Source organism: Ruditapes philippinarum, unplaced genomic scaffold (genome assembly GCF_026571515.1).
Source record: "Ruditapes philippinarum isolate M1 unplaced genomic scaffold, ASM2657151v2 ctg2323_1_1_1_1, whole genome shotgun sequence".
In the NCBI taxonomy this organism is placed as follows: Eukaryota; Metazoa; Mollusca; class Bivalvia; order Venerida; family Veneridae; genus Ruditapes; species Ruditapes philippinarum.
The window spans coordinates 79,583-103,665 of record NW_026865127.1 but is presented as its reverse complement, the minus strand read 5'-3'; the positions used below and the strand labels follow the sequence as shown (position 1 = coordinate 103,665).

The following is a 24,083-nucleotide window of genomic DNA, read 5'->3' as shown; positions in this document are numbered from 1 at the left end:
AAGACCATCTAAATTAAGCGAATTAAGTAACCTTTACATTATCTATATACTTATTATCATGATTGTATAAACCGAAAGTACAAATTGTTTACCTGTTGATATAAAGTCGAATTCGTAGATCTACATATTAATTAAGTGGGCATTCTTAAACTGATATTTTGTCTTTATTCAATTTAAGTAATCTAGTAGCGAATTATATCATCCAATTTTATAAACAAGCAAGAAAATAAATTATAATACAATAAAAAATCTAGATCTACTAATCTAGGCCCTATATTTTAAAATAAAAGAAAAAGGGGGACCACTGCGTAGGAGATAGGACGGACGTTATCTAGAATCTCGTGTTAACAAGATAAAAAAGAGAAGTGCAATTATAAAAAAAAGTTATATGTCACCTCTGTGCCATCGTACTAATTCTCAAAGTTCGTGTTTTAGTATTTATATTTTGTTTGTTTGTTTTGTTTGGTTTTACGGTAAATAAATAGAGGATACTGAATGAGTGTAGGTTTAATACTAAATTTATTGAACGAGTTGAATAAAATCATATTATGCGAGCCTCTAGTTTTATTCAACAAGTTCAATAAATATAGAAGAAGAAGAAGAAGAAGAAGAAAAGTTTATTTCCAACTTGTACAAATAGAGTACCTCGTTGTTTCAAGTACATATAAAATATTATAAAATTAACAATGTCACAATGATAAGGAGCTAATATGAATAAAGTTTCCTTTTAAAAGGAAAGGCTTGCACAGTGTTGTGCCTTCATCCCAACCCTTTAAAATTGTTTTTTTTTTCAATTTATTATCACATTTTTTTGAATTACGGTATTTGTATATCATAAAGGGTTTTTTATTTAGTTTTTTTTTTTTTTTTTTTTTTTTTTGAAAAACGAATATTTTTTGTCAAAACGATTTGAAATCTATTCTCTATTGTATAAAACTAACAAGTGTGCATATTTCATTTCCCCTTTTTCGCAGAGAAATCATTCGTTTGCTTTATAGACAAATAAATGCACTAAAATACTTCGTTACGTGGTACCAATTAATAAGCTTGTATCAACTACATATGAACTATAATTTTATGTTACACGATCACAAATACGTATAACAGCACGTGGCAAGGTTAATGACATGCATGGGCTATTTTTAGATTACCTCACCGAAAAGTTGAATTGCGTTCAGTAGATCTAAATATAACTCGATCATGCGTGATTTGTAAACTAATACAGACAAAAAAAAAACAATTATAAAAGAAACTAACTTTTGCGTCTTGAAAAACAATTGAAACGGAACAATTTCATTTATAATTTATTACGGTTTAAACCGATAAATCGAGTAAAAATAGAAATCCTATTTTATATAAACAAACTGGGATTACCGAAATAACTAAAATAGCTTAGATTTCCGTAATATTACTTCGTCTGATTCCGCAGTATGATGGAATCGCCCGAATTGTCACGATTGCAATCGGAACTATATCGGCTATTATCATTAATCCGAAGAGTGACGGAAAAGGCCGAAAAGTTGCGATTGGCACGATTGCATCTGGCTTCCCGTTCAATCATGCAACAACAGATGTAAGCAGGAAACCACCTAACCGGAACAAGTTTTCCATATGAAATGGCTTGCAGCCGTGGCTGCAAGCCAAAAATATGTCAGCTAATTCAACATACTGCAGTAGAGAATAACAAAGTGTGCAAATGTATAGAATGCAAAATGCATACACTATACAGATAATTTAAACAATCATTATTAATTATTGTACTTTATCAAATATTTAAATTTATCAACACTCCTAACAAAGATTCAAAGTATATTTGACTTTATTACTTAAATTAACTGACAGTACTAAATAGCTTAATTTATTGTAGTTCTTAGTATTACTATTGATTAACCTGTACTATTTAAGACACATGCTTGGAGAATGGAAAAAAAAATTATTTCTTATAGCAATGTATTTATAAGTCCGATACGAATTCGACCAGCAAGGTAAATGTATTCAGATAGGTTTTTTAAAGTGACGTTATTTTTCGAATTAAGTAGCTGTGTAAATTTGTACATGCTAGGACGCCTATAAAAATAAGGTTTGATGTACTGTAGACGCAAAGTTTGATAAGCGTTACATTTAAGGATAAAATGGTACTCGTCCTCAATGTCGGATGTTTCCACATATTAGACACGTTCGTTGTGTTCTTTTCAATACGATTTCTACCATGTCTGCCGGTTTCTATACGTAACGTGTGAGCTGACACACGAATTCGTGTCAATGATTGACGTAATTTTTTCGTTTTAATTTTATTTAAGTAATCACTGATGACGAACTTCATCCTTAATGTAAACATATAAATTATTTAAAATGTTGTTATCACGCAAACCCGCTCGCCATTGTTGTACGTAACAGTCTATAAGCCGCTGTTTGAATACAGGGAGAAAATGAGCAACTAATACGCTATCTTGAAAATCCCAGACGTCAGAAAACCCATATTGTGCAAGTAAAAGTTTAACTTTACTGGCCCAAGTTCTCATATTACCGTTTAAACATCTCTTCAACGATTCGTTATACACGTATCTAATTATAATGTTATCCGTATTTAAAAGATGCAGCCAAAATTTTATAATTTGAAAATATCTTGTTATATACAAAGGGTACCGTGCTAATTCCCCGTAAACTGCTGCATTACTAGTGCTTTGTTTCACTCCCAAAATTGCTTTGCAAAAACTCAAATGTATACGCTCTATTTCCTTCGTTTTTGAAAATCCCCATATCGGACAGGCATAATTTAAAATAGAACCTACGAATGCATCAAATAGTTTCATGGATAACGTTGGACTTAGATCGAATTTATTAATGTTACCTAACAATACGTGTTTCGCTTTCAATGCTTTACCAATAACGTATTGGTTATGTAAAACAAATGAACCAGTATAATTAAATACAATGCCCAGATAATTAAAGTCATTCACTATATCTAAAGGTTGATTGTTATAATACCATCGTTCTTCCTGTTTAACTGGACCCCTTTTACGAAATACTACAACTTTAGTTTTATCTATATTAACTTTGAGACCCCAGTAACTACAGTACTCGTATAATTTTATTCAAACTATTCTGTAAGTCTTGCGTGGAGTTGCCAATTAAAACCATATCATCGGCAAACATTAATATAATTACACAAACGTCATAAAATGATAGACCTGATGTATTTGTATCTTGTAAAAAAAGTTCTAAGTCTTCTAAGAAGAGAGCAAACAATGCCGGAGAATTATTGAGGCCCTGTCTGAGACCAATGGATATTTCGAAAAATTCTGAGCACTTATTACAACTCTTAACGCACGATTTAACTATCGCGTACATAGCCTTAAACATTTGTAATATTTTGCCATCAAGACCCATGTTAAAAAGTTTAAACCATAATGCATTACGATATACAGAGTCAAATGCTTTTTGTAGGTCAATAAATGCGCAGGGCAGTCTTAAATTTTGTGATAAAACATGTTCTATAATGCTATGTAATACAAATGCTGCGTCAACAGTGCTTCTACCCTTTCTAAAACCAAATTGGGCGTCCGAAATAAAATTGTTCTTCTCAAACCAATTTTCTACTCGAGATGTAATTGTAAGTATACTGGTAAAAAGTTTACCTAAATTACTTATCAAGGTAATCCCGCGGTAATTATTTTTCATGTTTTTGTCCCCCTTTTTATGAATGGGTACTATAATCCTTGTGACCAAGACTCAGGGAAATGTCCCGAATTAAAAACTTTGTTAAATAAATCTGTGATATGACTACCTATAATATCTATTGTTTCTATAAAATATTCATTTATTAACTGATCACTAGGACAAGGAGATTTGTTCCGCTTAAGACCCTTAACTGCGTTAGTAACTTCTTGTAGAGATATTTGAACGTTTAAATCATGGAATGTAGGGTTATTGACATTAAAATCGTGACTTTCGTTAAAGCGTTCCACGTCGTCAATTACCGTTGTGCTAATATCACTATATAAATTCGAAAAATACGTCTTAAATTCATCCGCCGGAATATTACCATTTTCATTGTTACACTTAGTCTTGAAATGTTTCCAGAAGTCACGAGGCTTCTTGTTTTTTAATTCAATTAATTCTCGAGATTTCTTAATTTTATAAGCTCGTATTGTTGAACCTACACGAATATAATATTCTATTTAATAAGAACGGTAAACTGTTAATAAGAGTCATTTATATTAGACGCGCCTATAGTGTAACGGTAACATTTGCACGCTTTAACGCTATGTTTATAGCGCAAATGACGCCACGTCAAAGTGTTATTACACTAGTGTAATATTGTCTAGTGTAACATCATTTTTATTAAATGGCTTTATCACACACCCGTGCCGATTTTGCGACTCCGTAAATATTGTATTGCACGGCCGTGCATATATTTTGACGTGACGTCATTAGCGTTATACAAGACGCGCTAAATGTTAGCGTAACACTATAGGCGCGTCAATGAAAAATGACACTTATTTCACTTTAAACGGTCTTTATTTTGGGTATGTTTTAAATAGAATATCAAATTCATGTAAGTTCAATACTGGATATATTGCACTCGTTGAATAAAAAAATATTATGCTCGCCAGAGGTTCGCATAATATAATTTTATTGAACTCGTGCAATAAATTCAGTACATTTAATATCCTCAATTTGCATTTGAATTTCGGCTTTACGTCGGCAAAATTCCCGAGTATCCGACAATCATACTAATAGCAGTGGACACATGTTACTAAATTGGGTTTTGTGGAATTAAGACTGTAGCTCTCAGAATTCAGCCGGAAATTCCGAGTTTGAGTTGAAAAAGCGTTTACATTAGCACTAATACCTGCGGACACTTTGGAACAATTATGCAGTACCTGTACAAGCAGAATCACATTTTGAGCGAGTAATTCAGTATCGGTACCAGTTTTTGCAAAATGACAGAAGTGTCAATTTTACAGAACAGAACAGAACAGAACATTATTTTATTTCGACTTGTACATAGTACATAATCATAATCATACATAGTGTGATAATACATTGCAATACATTACAATACATTTTCAATACTAATTTCCAATGCATTAAAACAAACTTTAAAGACAATGTCACGTTACTTTAGTCATTATTCTAGAATGTTATTTCAAATTAACAAAAATTGATATTATAGTGTTGAGGATAAACTGTTTTAAACATAATTAAATATACATGTTTACATAGCAGACATATCTTCAGAAAAAATCTATACATAAAAATGTTGAATGAAATTTATATATTCTTTAATAAAGACATATATAATCATAAATCAAATTTATCTGACAGAATTAACAATAGTATTTCTGTAATTTAATGACTCTTTTATATATTTTGCCAGATTAAATAATATATTCTTTTGATTGCTACATAGTAGTTCAATAAACTTTATCATGGAAGGCCTTTTATAGTAGTATTTTTTAATAAACTTTTTTCTAATTTCTAAGAAACATGGGCATATCAATATGAAATGGTATTCGTCCTCTATATCAACATTGTTACAGCAAAGGCAATATCTTTCATTACGTGGCAATCTATTTTTACATGTCTGATTATGACACAGCTATGAAAGGGAAGCACCTTAACCACATATTTAAGTCAAGGAAAATTAAGGAAATAACAAGGAAATTAAGAAAGAAATACATGTGGTCACTTTTCTCGAAATTTAAATGCTATAGATATGAATCTTGTTATATAATTATGATGTTGGTGATTTTCCAAAACAACTTTATTTTCAGATATGCTTTTTTATTTCACAAAATATTTATATTTTTTATGTACTGTAAAAAAGCAGACAACGTAAAGGTGATTATGCAATATTCAAGTAGATATACTGGAACCTCCCAACTAGAAATATCTAAATATAAAGGACTATAAAAGTAACACAAACACAATAATAATGCTGTGCTGAACAGTCTTTAAGTACCGGAAATATAGCCTCACAGATTAATGTATTGTTACGTGGCATTTTTTTATAAACAATATTAAACAAACAGTATATATCAATTTGATGTTGTGCTTATGACGATTCACACATATTACTGCTTGGGATGTGAACATTGACATAAATATTGGCATCAACAAAATGATGTCTGTTGTATTTTGTAACCGTAAAAAGAATTGTAAATCATGAAATACGTCTTGTAAACAGTAGATGATGTATTAAATCGAACATACATAATTATAAATGATATATCAAAGTCATCGAACAATGTACAATACGCGGAATAGAATGTCAAACATTGATTTAAGAATGAATAACAACGGTAACCTGATATGACTAAGTTCTACATTCATTGTAACATAAATTCATGACTTAGACATATTATGGACTGAACGACTTTGTTGTAATAACCAGAAACAAAAACAACATCAATTCTGAATCATTATAATATTATTATTATAATAGAATAAGATGGCATTAATTGATCAATAGTAACGTTAGCCCGATAGTAGCAGTTTTCCGCCTTAATAGAGAGTCTGAAACAATAGGTGGTAGATGTTGACTAAGCTGTTTGAATGACCGTTTATATCTTTTCAACACGATCTAGGAAGATTATAATATAATTATTGTAAAACGCATGACATTGTATGTGCACGTCTTCATTTATGATTCTCGTATTGAAAAGGAAAATATTATGCTATAAAACGAAACATAAACTGCACAACCCATACAAATGAAACTGATCCATTGTGATTCCATTACATATCATTGTAATGTTACAATGCCTTACCTCGTGTATAACAAGTTACATACAGTCTCTTACTGATCGTTATATTACCAAACTTTTCAATAAATTTTAATCGATTGACATGTTTATGTACACCTTTATTAATAGGAAAACTTATATACAGGCGGTCTAAAATGATTAAATGTCAATTAAACAGTCAGCTTGTAACTTTCCCTTTTACAGATAATGAATTGAAAAAATGGCTTCACACATGTTGCTCTTTGTTCTTGTTCAATAGCTTAAGATTAAAATACTTTAAAACAATGGAATCATTTAAGTTTTCAATTAGCAAAGGGTCATTGAGTGTTAATGGCGTTATCGGTTAAGTGTAACAAAGCGGTGAATCGTGTACATATTTCAAACGTACATTTGAAGTAGTACGATGTTTTTATCATCGAAGGAAAATACATGGACGCAACATCTTAGTAATAATCAGTATTTAGGAAGGTCCAAGGTAAGAAACTATTTTAAATAAGTCAAATACATGCATTTTATATGGTGGCATATTTCTGCCACCAGATAACCTGATAACTTACTAGTTTATTAAGAGGTTAACTAGTTACGTAACTAGTTAACCTGATACCTAACTAGTTAATTAAGAGGTTAACTAGTTATGTAACTAGTTAACCTGATAACTAACTAGTTAATTAAGAGGTTAACTAGTTACGTAACTAGTTAACCTGATTCCTAACTAGTTAATTAAGAGGTTAACTAGTTACGTAACTAGTTAACCATATAACGAACTAGTTAATTAAGAGGTTAACTAGTTACGTAACTAGTTAACCTCTTAATTAACTAGTTAGTTATATGGTTATCTGGTGGCAGAAATATGCCACCATAATTTTAATAGGTTTATTTGATTATGTTACCGTTGAATACTTTTGTATTAAAATCGAATGATTCATTGAATGTTCTTGTGAAGCACATGTTCCTGAGGTGAACATAAAGTTCCTGTTAAAATATAAAATTATTTGTTATATACATATTACATTTAATGGATCGGCACGTATATAAAATAATTAGTATATTTAAAAGATGATCGTTTCTATTGAAACAGCGACATTTACATCATTTTGACACACTATTTCAATTAATCACTGTACAAATACGTATGTTTCAAATTCTTCATGCTCTTCACACCTTCCTTTACTGTGAAAAATATCTTATCTACATTTACAGATCATTAAAGATCCAATTGTGAGACAAAGCCAAGTGTGGTTGGAAAGTAAATTCAAGGAGTTTGATTACACAAATGATGCCATATTTGAATCTTTTCGAGACTATCCGAGGAAGAAACAATTATATCGTAAACACAAAGACATTGCTAAAGATTATGATAGAAAAGTGAAATTCTATAAAAATTGTCAGCGTTGGTACAGTACAGAGACGAAACGACAGATGCAAGATGTTGAGGAAAGATTTTCAAAATTATTGCAATACACGTTTGACTCGAACAGTAAAAAGACGAAGGGGTTACAACAGAGTTACAGTAGATGGATCTCCATACATGGTAAACCACTAGATCATGATAAATCTGCTGACCAAAACGTACCTTTAACGTCACATACATCAAAACCAAATATACTCGCTAACGACGTTGATAGTCCATTGCCAATAATTTCTCGTTCAGAGAGGGTGCATAGTTTACGCAGTGTTAGCGTTGATAATATTCCAAAGATTGTTGAAGATCAGCAAACATCTGACAGACCTAACATTAGAGACATTAGTCCAGCCTTTAAACCAGGAATGCCTAAATCTATATCCAGTTTAGATATCCGTCATGACTATGACGTAGTGAAAACAAAACAACCCAAAATTAATAGTAAAAATACGGTTAAGTTATCGTCTCTTTGGGGTTGGAAAATTTGGTATCCCTGTTTTTTTTTTTAAAATTAAGAAAAAAAAAATTTTAAAAAAAGGGAATGTTTTGTGAAAATTAATATAATGGCCAAATGATTCTACCGTGGTTACTTTTAAAGTAAAAAAAGAATAATTTTTTGCAAAATTTTGTTAATAAAAATGTACACTTGTTAAGTTGGGTGTGAGTTAATGTTAATAAACCAAGCGAATCAACCCAATATTATTTTATCGTAGCACTGTAGTTACACTGCTAACAAAATACGCGCGTATATTAGAAATATTGTTTGATGTAAAAATAAAAACGTTAGATTTTTCCATAGCGGATGTGTAATTGATAAAGAAGTTACTAACATGCATATAGGCAGAATGAAAACAATGTAATAGAAGTTATTTAAACTTTGCACGAGCTATAAACATGATAACAGTAACATATTATGCGAAGTCATAGACCTTGTTTTCGACTTATCTGTCGTTGAATTTTAAAACATTTCTTATCCAAACGGCAAATAATTCACAGTCAAAGCATGCGAAAATGTCATGTAGCTGACTCTTTTATTGTTGATAATGAATTGTGTTTCTATTTTTTTTTCTTTGTTACTTAAACATTTTCTTTAACAAAGGCGCTATATTTATGAAGAATTTTCAGTACCCGATTTAAACTAAAATGGAACATAAATATAAAATGGAAAAGGAATTTCATGAAATTATTTAATGTAAACCAAGGATAAAATGAAAAATTAAACTAAACAATAGAAAAAATAAGGGGTTTGTCAGACCGATATTAATTCTTGAACTTAAGTCAGTCAAGGTTTTGACAGCGAAGAATGTCATTTGAATGGTTTTTTTTTTCGGGTACGAAGTTCGTTCTGTTATCAGATTGACTACCTGTAAAAATTAACCAGGGAAGGACCTGAATATAAGAGGAAATTTTCATTGGTCATTTTAAAAATGATCAACTGAAATCGGTTGAATATCATTGGTCAATTTTAAAATAAAATGTAAAGGACAAGTTCTAACCATTTTAAAAATAAAATGGTAAAGGATAGTTCTTACCATTCTAGGATAGCTGCATGGTAAAATAAATGTTTGTTTGTTTGTTTCGTTTTCCGCCTTCCCAACAGTATTTCAGTCATATAGGCGGGTAGTTTCCTAACCATCGTTCCTGGAGAGTTACACCAGTACTAGACTACCTTCCTCCGCGCTAAAATACCAAAGCATCTCCCGGGGATCGAACCCACGCCAGAGAGGGAACTGGATTAGAAGTCATCGACTCTAACCCCTCGACCACGGAGGCGGTTGTAAAATAAATGTAATAGTCTGTATGTAAATTTGTAAAAGATTACAAAAGTTATATTTAGTCAAACGTAAAACAAGTAAAAGGGACACCTTAAATAGAAGTTGTTCTTCTTTGAAATATCATCAATATAAATATGCTATGATTTAATTTTAAAACAATAAATTTTTTAATCGATTGACATGTTTATGTACACCTTTATTAATAGGAAAACTTATATACAGGCGGTCTAAAATGGATTAAATGTCAATTAAACAGTCAGTGCTTGTAACTTTCCCTTTTACAGATAATGAATTGAAAAATATGGCTTCACACATGTTGCTCTTTGTTCTTGGTTCAATAGCTAAGAATTAAAATACTTTAAAAAACAATGGAATCATTTTAAGGTTTTCAATTAGCAAAGGGTCATTGAGTGTTAATGGCGTTATCGGTTAAGTGTAACAAAGCGGTGAATCGTGTACATATTTCAAACGTACATTTTGAAGAGTACGATGTTTTTTATCATCGAAGGAAAATACATGGACGCAACATCTTAGTAATAATCAGTATTTAGGAAGGTCCAAGGTAAGAAACTATTTTAAATAAGTCAAATACATGCATTTTATATGGTGGCATATTTCTGCACCAGATAACCTGATAACTTACTAGTTTTATTAAGAGGTTAACTAGTTACGTAACTAGTTAACCTGATACCTAACTAGTTAATTAAGAGGTTAACTAGTTATGTAACTAGTTAACCTGATAACTAACTAGTTAATTAAGAGGTTAACTAGTTACGTAACTAGTTAACCTGATTCCTAAACTAGTTAATTAAGAGGTTAACTAGTTACGTAAAACTAGTTAACCATATAACGAACTAGTTAATTAAGAGGTTAACTAGTTACGTAACTAGTTAACCTCTTAATTAACTAGTTAGTTATATGGTTATCTGGTGGCAGAAATATGCCACCATAATTTTAATAGGTTTATTTGATTATGTTACCGTTGAATACTTTTGTATTAAAATCGAATGATTCATGTGAATGTTCTTGTTGAAGCACATGTTCCTGAGGTGAACATAAAGTTCCTGTTAAAATATAAAATTATTTGTTATATACATATTTACATTTAATGGATCGGCACGTATATAAAATAATTAGTATATTTAAAAGATGATCGTTTCTATTGAAAACAGCGACATTTACATCATTTTGACACACACTATTTCAATTAATCACTGTACAAATACGTATGTTTTCAAATTCTTCATGCTCTTCACACCCTTCCTTTTACTGTGAAAAATTATTTATCTACATTTACAGTCATTAAAGATCCAATTGTGAGACAAAGCCAAGTGTGGTTGGAAAGTAAATTCAAGGAGTTTGATGATACACAAATGACTGCCATATTTGAATCTTTTCGAGACTATCCGAGGAAGAAACAATTATATTTCTCGTAAACACAAAGACATTGCTAAAGATTATGATAGAAAAGTGAAATTCTATAAAAAAATTGTCAGCGTTGGTACAGGTACAGAGATCGAAACGACAGATGCATCAAGATGTTGAGGAGAAAGATTTTCAAAATATTTGCAATACACGTTTGACTCGAAAGTAAAAAAGACGAAGGGGGTTACAACAGAGTTACAGTAGATGGATCTCCATACATGGTAAACCACTAGATCATGATAAATCTGCTGACCAAAACGTACCTTTAACGTCCATACATCAAAACCAAATATACTCGCTAACGACGTTGATAGTCCATTGCCAATAATTTCTTCGTTTCAGAGAGGGTGCATAGTTTACGCAGTGTTAGCGTTGATAATATTCCAAAGATTGTTGAAGATCAGCAAAAAATTGAAAGCCCCTAAAAATTTAGAGACATTAGCCCACCCTTTAAAACCCCAGGAATGCCAATTTTTATTCCGGGTTAGATACCCGTCAGGGACTATGGTAGTGAAAACAAAAAAAACCAAAAATTAAATATTTAAAAAAAGGGTTTAAAGTTACGTTCTCATTGGGGATGGAAATGCGATGCTGTTTTTTTTGTTTTACTTTTAATGAATAAAAAATTTTTCAAAAAAAATGAAATGTTTTTGGCAATATTTTAAAGGGCCCAAAAATTGATTCTACCGGTGTACGGGTCAGTTAAAATGAAAAAAAGTTTGCCCTTTTTTTAAATAAAATTTTAATTGTTAATTTGGGTGCGCGTTTTAATTTTAAAAACCAAGAAATCATCCAAATTTTTTTTGTAGCACTGTAGTTACACTGCTAACAAAATACGCGCGTATTATTAGAAATATTGTTTGATGTAAAAATAAAAAAACGTTAGATTTTTCCATAGCGGATGTGTAATTGATAAAGAAGTTACTAAACATGCATATAGGCAGAATGAAAACAATGTAATAGAAGTTATTTAAAACTTTGCACGAGCTATAAACATGATAACAGTAACATATTATGCGAAGTCATAGACCTTGTTTTTCGACTTATCTGTCGTTGAATTTTAAAACATTTTCTTATCCAAACGGCAAATAATTCACAGTCAAAGCATGCGAAAAATGTCATGTAGCTGACTCTTTTTATTGTTATAAATGAATTGTGTTTCTATTTTTTTTTTCTTGTTACTTAAACATTTTCTTTAACAAAGGCGCTATATTTATGAAGAATTTTCAGTACCCGATTTAAACTAAAATGGAACATAAATATAAAATGGAAAAGGAATTTCATGAAATTATTTAATGTAAACCAAGGATAAAATGAAAATAAAAATAAAACAATAGCAAAAATAAGGTTTGTCAGACCGATATTAATTCTTGAACTAAGTCAGTCAAGGTTTTGACAGCGAAGAATGTCATTTGAATGGATTTTTTTTTCGGACGAAGTTCGTCTGTTATCAGATTGACTACCTGTAAAATTAACAGGGAAGGACTGAATATAAGAGGAATTTTCATTGGTCATTTTAAAAATGACAAACTGAAATCGGTGAATATCATTGGTCATTTTAAAATAAAATGTAAAGGACAGTTCTAACCATTTTAAAATAAAATGTAAAGGATAGTTCTTACCATTTTCTAGGTATAGCTGCATGGTAAAATAAAATGTTTGTTTGTTTGTTTCGTTTTTCCCGCCTTCCCAACAGTATTTCAGTCATTTATAGGCGGGTAGTTTCCTAACCATCGTTCCTGGAGAGTTAACACCAGTACTAGGACTACCTTCCTCCGCGCTAAAAATACCAAAGCATCTCCGGGATCGAAACCCACGCCAGAGGGGGAAACGGGATTAAAAAGTCATCGCCTCAACCCTGGGAAAAGGAGGGGTTTAAAAAAAATAAATGTAATGCCCTGTATGAAAATTTGAAAAAGATTAAAAAAGTTATTTTTGAAAAAGTAAAACAAGAAAAAGGGCCCCTTAAATAAAATTTTTCCCTTTTTGGGGAAAATTTTCCCAATATAAATAGCTTGTTTTTAATTTTTTTTTTAAAAATTTGGTTTTTTTTCTTAAAGTTAAAGAAAAAAATTGAAAATCTTTGTTATGAAAAGCATAACTGAATTTTTTGTATTAAAAAAACTTTAAAATGCCCTTAATTTTGCAGGGTTAAAGGGGTTAAAACTTGGCCGAGTATTTTTAAAAAAGATATTTTGTACTATTGTAAAGAAAACAAAATTAAAAGCAAATTACATTATAACAATTGGAAAAAACTTAATAATTATTTAACTAAATTATGTCAATTTAAAACAAGTAGCGTTTCGGATTGTTTGCTTTTTGTTTGATCATCACTGAACACTAGTATAAGCAAGAAAAATTATCAATTTTATAGATTAATTACTTCCTAAAAACAGACCCAAATATTATTAGAGGATATTTGTTTGTTTGTGTGTAGATTGAAATTTTATTTCATCGAGTGGGCTTTAAAAACAGTATTCTCGATAACGAGTGGCGTAGCCACGAGTGAGAATACCTGTTTTAAAGTTCACGAGATGAAATAAAATTACATCTTACACAACAAACAGACAAATTTTCTTTTTATTTATGCTTTAAAAACAAGTTAAAACGAAATTTTCCATAATTTTAACGTTGATTTAAAATCTGTTTCCCCCATTTTGAGAGCCCCATTTAGAAGGAATTTCTCATAAAAAAAAAATGTCTTGAGCTGAAAAAATAAGTCCACCAATGAAGGTTAAATGAAATGTGATATTTATTCATTTTATTATAAAATATGAATGATCGCTTGTTTTAATAATAAAAAACAAACAATTTCTTGTAAGGAGAAAAAGTCCAACCAATCCATCTCATTATTTCCTGTTACTTACTGCGAATTTTATATTAGACCTGGCTTTGTAAAATGTAAAAACGGCAGCCACTTTTTTAAAGTCGTGTATTTCATGGGAGGAAAATAATTGTGTAAGATACAGAAGGAATATAATTTTGGATTTGTTAGTCATCGCACCTTTTTAAAAGAAAGAAAACTTATTTGAGGATTGTAAACAGACAAAAAATAAGAATTGGACAGAAGTGAAAAACATTCAGAAAGAAGCTAGGAAAATGGAAAAACTTGGAAGCTTGCTAAGGCATTGTAAGGAACGCTGGGTTGATTTTTACTTATTTTACGAGTGATAGCTGTCAATGCTTTTCAATTTTTCATAAAGCATACGGCAGTTTATTGCTCGTAGGATACTTTAATATGCCCAAATGTCATCATGAGCAGTTTTGCATGGGAAGGAATGTATTTTTCAGACTGTTAAAACGAAACAAAAAAATTTAGAGACGTAATTTTGTGATTGGAATTTGAAGGAATAGAAGTAAGTTTTCTCTCTTTATTACTTTGACATTTATGTTATTTATCTATTTCAGCTTGGCTATTTTTTTAACAGCCTGATATTGTCAGAATTGTCAGTAAAAATAATATTGAGGTACCACATGGGGAAAATCTTAAAAAAGTAGTTTCGTCATTGAAAAAAGTGAAATTATATTTTGATAATTTTCACTGTGAAATTATCAAATATAATTTTCACGGATAAATCAGTAATCCACTGAAAAGCATAAAATAAAATTGCTTAAATGATTAAGTTTAACAATAAGATGCAGCATCCACACAGCAAGTACAATATCACACGGTCATTAGATTCCTTAGTGTAAAAAAAAACACTTTTATATATACTTTACTATTTCATTTTTCAACCGCTATATCTAAACTATTTCAATAGTTGTATGTCGTCGGTATTATTAACCATAAATTCATCGCCTACTTTCCTTGATATGTTTCCTTGTGCACAGAAGTGCTAAAAAAATCATTGTTTAAGCTCAATTATATAAGTCAGTACAAGTAACGTTTTAGAGTAATAAAGTTTGGAATATATTTTGGGATATTCTATTTTACTGTACGTTTGAATTAAATAAAGAAATGTTTATTACAATAAAAACTGATCATCATTAATGACGATTGATATGAGTAATGACTTGCTGCGAGGATCCGGCTCATAGGACACAAATATTTCTAAACCATTGCAAAAAGGTGAAATAAAGTCACTATAATAGAATTTATCTTTAAGTACCAGTTATATAGGTATCTATATTATACCTCATGGCAATCTCTCATCCATGGTACTTGCAAATTAAACATTATTTTGTATATAAATCTACCAAAAATACATAAAAATTAACATCAACTTTGATGATTTAACGCTTCTAATAATTGACATATTCCTATCAATACTTACATTTCAACGAGGCTTATACCATAAAAGCATGCCATGGATTAAACTCATTCTAAATGGGAATTGGAATTGGCCAAATAACAGTCATATTTTTAAATGACCCTGTAAAAAGCAAGACTTTGTGTATACGTGTACTATGTTTAAAACTTTCATCCTTAAACAGATCTGCATAGACCTCTGGGGCGATAAAAATTTAAATCTGAAATTATTCCAAACTTGCGGCCTAAAACTATTATTCTGAATCATACATGATTGTATTATCCAAGGAATTTCTCTATTTAATCTACTGACTTAAACCATTTGTTCCTAACCGCTATGGGTTCGAAACCCGACATAGACTTTGGATTCTTCCACGTGAGGAATCTATCCAGCTAGTCACGGAAGGTCGGTGGTGCTACTCAGGTTTCCGCTCGTGCCTCCTTAACAAGGACACTGAATGATGATAACAATAAACTAAACATTTTTGGCAATCTGTTCAAGTCAGATGCCTTAAACCATATACCATTTGAGCCGTGTCACGACAGAACCAACATAAGGGTTTGCATGGATCCAGACCAGCCTGCGCATCCGCGCAGTCTGATTAAGATCCATTCTGTTCGCTATCAGTTTCTCGACTTGTAAAAGGGTTTGTAAGCGAAAAGCAATGGATCCTGATCAGACTGCGCGGAAGCGCAGGCTGGTCTGAGTCCATGCTGGTCGCAAACGCATAACGTTGGCAACGCATTACGTTGGTTTTGTCGTGACGCGGCTCATTTTATTCTTAGAATTCATCTTACTTCTTCTCAATTGTTTACTACCAGCACAACTTTCACTCAATACTTCTAAGAAAAAGTCCATATATCAATTTGATTACACGAGATTTAATACAATTTTTCAAGTCAGAATAAATGATATTTAGCTAAAGTGTTGATGGTATTTTCAAAAAGGTCAATCCTTTCCGTTCGATGAGATCATATAAAGTTTGTCCCTTCATCTTGTTTAAGATAAAAAAAAAAGGACACCCAACGGAAATGCGATTTTTTACAAGTTTCATTGTACTAATATATACTTCATTGTGCTAATAATTAATCTTCCTTGTTATTATTGTTAACTTATTTTCAGAAAATAGCTACAGGAAATGAAATCTTACTTGAAATATACATAAGTATTTTACAATACATAGTCCAATTTAATATAGTTTCGTTTTCTATGCTACCAAGATTATCAATGTCACAATGGCAGGAGTTACAACAAACGCTTCGATCAAATTCAACGAAATGGAAATAACGATTTATAAATTGCTTCAAAGGCAGACGTTACCAATAATAGTTAAAACATCCATACATCGAGATAGACAAGGTTATTTTGGTAACCAAGGTATGCCGGAAAATAAAGAAATGTTATTACAGAGGACAATGTTAGTAAAATACGCGCATATCAACGTGTTTAAGTCGTATGATGGAATCCGGAATAAACGGGATAGTGATGACATCGGGGATAATCATTATCTCTTACCTGTCAAGTATCATGGGAAACTTAAGTATGTTCACCGGCCAGGAAGTAGAAAACGATATGCGTCAGTATCTCAGGTACATATTTTAAGTTAACAATTCATGTTTAATGAATGTGTCAATCTGTATATACGAGTAAAAGAGTTCATTTCATTTGAAACATTCGTACTTGGGGATACACATAAAACTGAACACCGTTGAAGTTTGTTAAAAATTGTACATTTTTAAAGGATGAACATCGTAATTAATATTTACCGGTAATATGCAATAAAGATCATAATCTGGATTGTACTGCACGTCAGTTTAATATTATAAAGCTATTATATTTCAGTTCATCAGGTTATTGCTAGTTAATTATGCACAAAAAGAAATATGTGCATTTAATCGATGAAATCGGTTTCGGTTTTTAATTGTCTGATTTTACGTCTAAGGCGGCTGATGTTTCGTCTTAGGCCTCAGCACACGTTTAATTTTCTTGATACATATGTTTAAAGACCGTAATGTTACGTCTAAGGTCCCTGATGCATACGCGACTTTGTGTTTGACTTTCTTCAGGGATTCTTGCCTTTTCTATTTGAAAGATGTCAGTGCCATCTGCCTTCCATTGTCAAAGCATGAGCATGACGCGTCGTGATATATTTGATTATAGTCTTTATAGACAACACGATATTTCTATATTTAATACTAACATTGGCATTCCAAAATATAATTGTGGCATCAGGGTTTCGGTATTCATTCTTTTACTAGATACTATACGTAGGGGTTGTGTCTCGGTGCATTTTTGAACGTTTTCTTTTCCTGGACTCATTTCAAGCGATATTTATAAAGTGTACCAGGTTAAAATGTATTGATGATAAAATCGGCTATAAAATTGCAGGTACTGTACGATTTACCTCGCTTTATAACTGTGTGGGAGGACACTCTAGCTACACATAGTAGTGATGTAGATGAGTACACTACAGTTGAAGCTGGTGCTACGCTTGAACTTGTCAGAAAATTTACAAGACCAAACGACAATCAAACATTCCTTGAATGCAGTAATGGTGAGACATTAATTGCCTTTAACGATCAAGAAAGACTAAACTGCACTGCTATAGATGATCCAAAGCAGTACAATTTATTTGAACTTGTGCGATCCAAACTCCTTCCTAGATTTATTCAGTTTGATGAAGTCGACCTGAATGAAATTACACACCTAGATGATACTTTACACAATGAAACGATAACAGCAGTAGACCATCCAATGGAATTACTAGGCTTCACTGACATAGAGATGCTTGTTGGATATATTCGAAATGAATCAAATGAAACATACGAGACCATTTTGATTCCTTGGGACCTTTGGACATCATTATTTGTTCACGCAGAATGTTCTGGAAACAAAGAAAAATCCCAAGGACACATTGCACGTTTATACGGACCTGTCGGAGAAGTTGATTTCATAGAAAAGTCTTTATATCTATTACCAATACACCAACGTCACGTTGTTAGCTTGATTGGCCCGGACTTCCGACGTCAATGTAACTATTCAAGCACAAATAGTGTGGATACTGACCCCGACGGCGTAAATGGTAAACCACTTTTTTTTCCTTACCCTTTTGTTTGACAATAGATGGTTATAAAAATATGACATTTTAAGTTGTATAATCTATCTATCATTTACATATAATAAATGAGTGTTCAATGAAACAAAATACATGTATAAATAAAGGAAATAAAACTATTTTTAATTATATATATATTGTTTACAGAAATGATGTATCGAGGACCAGTTGTTCTTCTGCCTCAAGTTAAGGTATTGATATGCAATTAAAATTTACTTATCCAAGATGTAACTTTGTGTTAATACATTAAAAGCAATTATATTCAATAAATATATGAGAATAATCATAAATGCAAATTAAGTGTTCAGAAGATGAAGAAAATATGTCAAACAAACCATACACGTCTCATCTTTACAATTAAAACAGAGACTTTTAACAAAGTGCCTCACTAATTGAAACAACATGAATTACTGTATAGTGAATGCCCTTGTATAATAATACCTAACAAATTGCAGTATTAAAAGTTCATTCTATCAATTGCCTAACGTTGAAACATTAGGCGTTCGAAGATCCACTTCTGAGACTTTGGACCTTCATTATTGATGCGTGCCCGTTCTACCGTCAATAAATCAATACATCTGGATGGCAGGCTGTGTCAGAAAATTTAACAACGTCGGTTGACTGAAAACTACAGTAGCAAACAATCTATATCAATGCGGCGCGGGAAATAACAAATTGATTATATTAGTTATAGAGACAGAATATCATTAAACTGCGAATACCACAGTACAGTATATTAACACATAACATATCAACGCTATAATATATTGACATCTGTCCTTATCATCCTTTACGAATTTTATTGTCATAATAATGTGTTTCACTTATTTTTAAATATTAGGTAATAGCTTTTAGTTGTTTATATAAATTATTCAATCTAACATCAATGATCTTATCATAGGCAAACAGTTGACTCGCGAGCATGCATACGTCTTATTTAAAACGATATAAATTAATCAGTTTATAGAACAAGAATTTACCGTCATATCATTTTAGAAAAAGAAAACTTTGTTTAAGAAGGTACATGGAGAGCTACTGCGCTTATTTAAATCAAACAACGATGAGAAGGCAGCTTTCATTCATTTAAAGAAGCGGCCAATTGCAGAGAGGAAAGTGACGAGACGCTACACGAAAGAATCACAAGATTCTTTTTCAAGAAGCGCGCCATTAATTGAAACGCGACATGAACCCATACGTCTAAGATATACAAGAAAGCTGTACGGGAATGCTAGTTATTTAGAATTCTCTGATGACAATTCTGTCGGTCGATTGTCGGGAAATAAGCCCATGCAGCTTCGATTATCCGTATCATTAGGTGACCTACCAAACGCAACATGTCCTCCAACAAACAGCAATTCAAACAATACGTACGATGTGAACCCGTCCTCAAGTAAAGAATACGCAGAAATACTTGATATTCCACAACCAAGTGAAGAAATAATTGCTTACAATACACCGTTATCTGGTAGACAAAGACGTCAACAACACATACCATTGTTTGCTTCATCAAGTGACCCCATTTTACCGACAGCGCAAATTAGCGTTTCGTGGGGCGGACACTCGAGGAATGAAGAACAATGGAAAACAAAGACTCTATAGCTACAATTTCACAAACTTTCATTTCCAAAGAATTGTGATTAGAAATTTGCAAGAAATGTAAAGAATAAGTTGGATGTTCCTCTTGAAGATTGAACTGCTCAGAACTTAAAGGTGAACCGTTCAATTTGTCAAACTTTACCTTAATGAAGATCAGGAAGATAATCATTGACGGTTGGAGACCCACATAAAGTCTTAATTATTACAGAATATTCTGTTACTTACATTAACTAGTCTGTCTATGGCAATAATTATATAATGTCATATAAAATAAATGCGTAAATTGAGAATGTGGTTTTACCGGTTCATATATATAGCTCTGAGGTATAGGATTTTTTTATGGCAGTTGACATAGAAAAAAAATATTTGAAATGTTAAAAACAAATTTATTGCGTAGCTAGTTCAAGGTAAATGTGGGCGATTTAATTATCGGTTCTGCAAAAAGATTTATTCATTTAGTATTTCTACATATAGTTATAAATCCCCAAATTCCCGATCATAAAAAACAGTGTGGCCATACCACGTGACATTGACGTCATTTTTGGCATCATTTCCAAGACAAATATTGCTCGATTCGGAAAAGAAAATAGCCGTAAATATTTTATTTCTGTATCAATATCTTTGGGATATGAAAAAAATGAAAAGAAATATCAGGAAAGGAGAGCGACACTTACTAAACGCAGCCCCAACAACACCGAGCCATCAAGGACCAAACCCAAGATTTAGATGCTGCCGGCGACACTTACTAAACGCAGCCCCAACAACACCCAGCCTCTCAGGACCAAATGTTTTAATGTCCTATCTGAATTTGATGGAAAATGGTCAAGAATTACCATTTGCAAATGTTATTTGCTCATTTCTTTACAAGTTAAACAAACAACAAAAATTAGACACTAATGAAAAAAGTATGGTATACCTTTAATCTCTCAAAAACATGTAGGGCTTCTATCTCTACATTTGAACAATACAAATTTATGGGGAATGTTTCATAAGCCTTGGAAATAATAACTTGACACAGAAATACACTAGAAACAGAATTGTCATCCCCTTTATACGACATTTAAATCCTGCATTCTTTTAACATGTGTAATAAGACACCGCAGATGAGTAAAAACCTTTATGGTCCAAAGAGGCGTTAAGTTTTTGAATTGTGAGATGTTTCATAAATGTGCACTGATGTCGTGTTCGGTCAACAATTCTATTATCCTGAAATGAATTTTTAATGAGTCGGCATTACTGTATCCACATAATGGTGACTTGACACACGCAAGAATCAGGTCTTCAGCTCAAAAGTCACTCTTGTACATCTTAAGTCACGATATGATTTTGAATAGATGGTCGTGTCCGGTCCATGATTTGTCATTTTCTTCATAGATGTCTTTTGGGAAAACATGCGTAAATATAATGTATATTGAGCCAATGCATCGCGTTTGTATCTCAAAGGTCAATGTCTCGTTTCATTTGAAAGAAAATTGAGAAAATATTTGTCAACAATCCTTCTTTCATGAATGGATTCTTGTTTTCCAATTAAGACGACATGAGAATTAGGTCCCGAGTTCAAAGGTCAAGGTCATACTTGTACATGTATGTTACAATTCCTGATGCAATAGTGTTTTGTGCAATCATAGATATTTATTATTGAAGAACGTTCTGGTGAACAATTTTGTCGTTCGGAAATTTATTTTAAAATAACTAGTAACAAAATAACAACAATATGGGGTTGTGTTATGCACAAGAGCCAAACAAAGGTCAAGGCCGAAATTTTATATCAATATGTCCCGTCTATAACTTTCTTTTTAATTGTTGGATTTTGAAACAATTTTGCTTAAACGATTTGTCACACGCAACACCCAATTTTGTGGTTGAAACTTGAAGGTCACACTTGGTTGTGAATGGTTGTGTCCGATCAAAGATGTTGTCATACAGGAGTGTATTTTGAAATATCTTTACTTAACAATGCGACTTATGAAAACGACATTCAGTGCACGAGAAACTAATCAGCGATCCAAAGGTAAGTGACACTTGTGTATCAGAAAGTATGATAGTACTTTGATAGACAATTTCATTGTCAAATAAAATAACTTTTGATACATATGTGGAACCTTGAAATGTGTGATGAATGAGTAAGAGTTTGTAGCATAAATGTCAAGATAACACTTAAACTTTAAAGACGTTTCCGGTAGTTAGAAGGAAAAATAAACTAGCGAGTATTTTTTCTTTAAATCTACATGGTTAAAATGAATAATCCAAAGTTAAAGACAATTCCCTGATCGAGTTTAAATTTTCACACTTTGCCTTTGAAAAAATATGCACTACTCCTGGGAACGTTTGTAACGGTAAATTTTCATAGAAGTACATTGATGGTTGTGTTAGGTCTTCACGTCTGTCATACATGAGTATTACTTTAAAAGACTAGGCATAAAATTCGTTGTGAATGGTTGTGTTCTGAACATAATTGTGTTACCACATGCCTGTTTGTTTTAAGAACTGGACATAACGACTAATGCACGCGACAAAACATTGACTTGACTGAAGAAAATGTAATAAGCACACAACATAACACTTCAATAACTAAGCACATTTGGATTTCCATCCAGCATATTGGGATTTTGACCAAGTATATTGTATTTCGGACTCAACAGAATGACATTTAACCAGGTATAAGTCATTCTACACATAAGAGAGTCCAGGCGTTCCATAAGAAATGTCAAGGATATACTTGGATGTTAAAATAATACATTGATGGTTGTGTCTGCTCAAATTTTGACTTTCATTTAGAGATACTTTTTTTTAAAATAAATTGAAAATATAAGAAAGTATTTGTTAATATATGAGCCGCGCCACGACAAAACCAACATAATGGGTTTGCGACCAGCATGGATCCAGACCAGCCTGCGCGTCCGCGCAGTCTGATCAGGATCCATGCTGTTCGCTTACAAACCCTATAACAAGTAGAGAAACTGACAGCGAACAGCATGGATCCTGATCAGACTGCGCAGATGCGCAGGCTGGTCTGGATCCATGCTGGTCGCAAACGAATTACGTTGGTTTTGTCGTGACGCGGCTCATATCTTTATTGTTGTTACACTATTTCCATGGTAACCACGCTTTCATTTTAAGTAAAAAGTCATTGTTCCTTTATCGGGTGTCTTTTGTTTGTTTCTAAATATTTTCTAAATATATGCCGCCCTGAAATGTTTTATATTCTTTATTGTTTAGTTTAGTTTTTATTATTTCAAACGTTCTTATAGACTACCTCATAGGATAATTTTCATCTTTAACCTTTCATGGATACAATTTCTGTGAACAAGGAAGAAGAAGTGAAAGCATACTTGTTTAAATAAGCTCGTCTCCGTAATATATTATGTAATTATATACTCAGGAATACGGGAACATGTACTATCATATCCTTTGAAGTTGAATTTATTGGTTTAAATTCGAATAAAAAATATATTTATCTGTCTTTGAAAACTGAGCACTTAGTTGTTTTTGTTGTTTTTTTTGTTTTTTTTTGTTTTTTTTTTGTTTTTTTTTGGTTGCATAGATATTTTGACATCCAGAGTATATGTATTGGAATAGACCGTTACCGACTTGATGTCTTATTCTTTAGCTTATTTAGAGTTTAATTGCTCCGAAAAGAAAAAGAAATAGATCAATTTCATATTTACATGCAAGGTGGCCAAAATACATTAAACAAGTATATAGAACAATAGTGAACTTAATTGATTGTAAATGTTTGAAGATCACTTAAATGATGTATTAGCACAC

General features: G+C 31.8%; 3 protein-coding genes across 3 annotated transcripts in view; 2 read left to right on the top strand and 1 right to left on the bottom strand.

Annotated features, from left to right (window-relative positions):
* LOC132727936 (uncharacterized) overlaps nucleotides 1-16,854 on the bottom strand; it is a 44,568-nt gene extending 27,714 nt beyond the window's left edge. The window contains exon 1 of the mRNA XM_060713534.1: nucleotides 16,755-16,854. Coding sequence (XP_060569517.1) covers nucleotides 16,755-16,785 — 31 coding nt within the window. The 5' untranslated portion in view covers nucleotides 16,786-16,854. The remainder of the gene's footprint in view (nucleotides 1-16,754) is intronic.
* On the top strand, nucleotides 6,838-11,365 carry LOC132727947 (uncharacterized). The gene is made up of 3 exons (XM_060713552.1): nucleotides 6,838-7,227; nucleotides 7,953-8,628; nucleotides 11,229-11,365. Exons 1-3 carry the CDS (start codon nucleotides 7,156-7,158, stop codon nucleotides 11,363-11,365), a joined length of 885 nt encoding a protein of 294 aa, XP_060569535.1. The 5' UTR covers nucleotides 6,838-7,155.
* On the top strand, nucleotides 16,771-20,318 carry LOC132727949 (uncharacterized). Its single transcript, XM_060713553.1, has 4 exons — nucleotides 16,771-17,193; nucleotides 17,993-18,686; nucleotides 18,867-18,910; nucleotides 19,716-20,318. The coding sequence occupies exons 1-4, from the start codon at nucleotides 16,840-16,842 to the stop codon at nucleotides 20,316-20,318; spliced, it is 1,695 nt and encodes a 564-aa protein (XP_060569536.1). The 5' UTR covers nucleotides 16,771-16,839.
* The last annotated feature ends 3,765 nt before the right edge of the window (nucleotides 20,319-24,083 follow it).

Bases quoted from the DNA above. Each gene is read 5' to 3' on its own strand.
- LOC132727947 (XM_060713552.1), top strand. From the start codon at position 7,156: ATGTTTTTATCATCGAAGGAAAATACATGGACGCAACATCTTAGTAAT. The intron at 7,228-7,952 runs GTAAGAAACTAT...CTACATTTACAG, and splicing joins AGTATTTAGGAAGGTCCAAG to ATCATTAAAGATCCAATTGT. The intron at 8,629-11,228 runs GTTGGAAAATTT...CTACATTTACAG, and splicing joins TAAGTTATCGTCTCTTTGGG to TCATTAAAGATCCAATTGTG.
- LOC132727949 (XM_060713553.1), top strand. From the start codon at position 16,840: ATGGCAGGAGTTACAACAAACGCTTCGATCAAATTCAACGAAATGGAA. The intron at 18,687-18,866 runs GTAAACCACTTT...TATTGTTTACAG, and splicing joins TGACCCCGACGGCGTAAATG to AAATGATGTATCGAGGACCA. The intron at 18,911-19,715 runs GTATTGATATGC...ATATCATTTTAG, and splicing joins TTCTTCTGCCTCAAGTTAAG to AAAAAGAAAACTTTGTTTAA.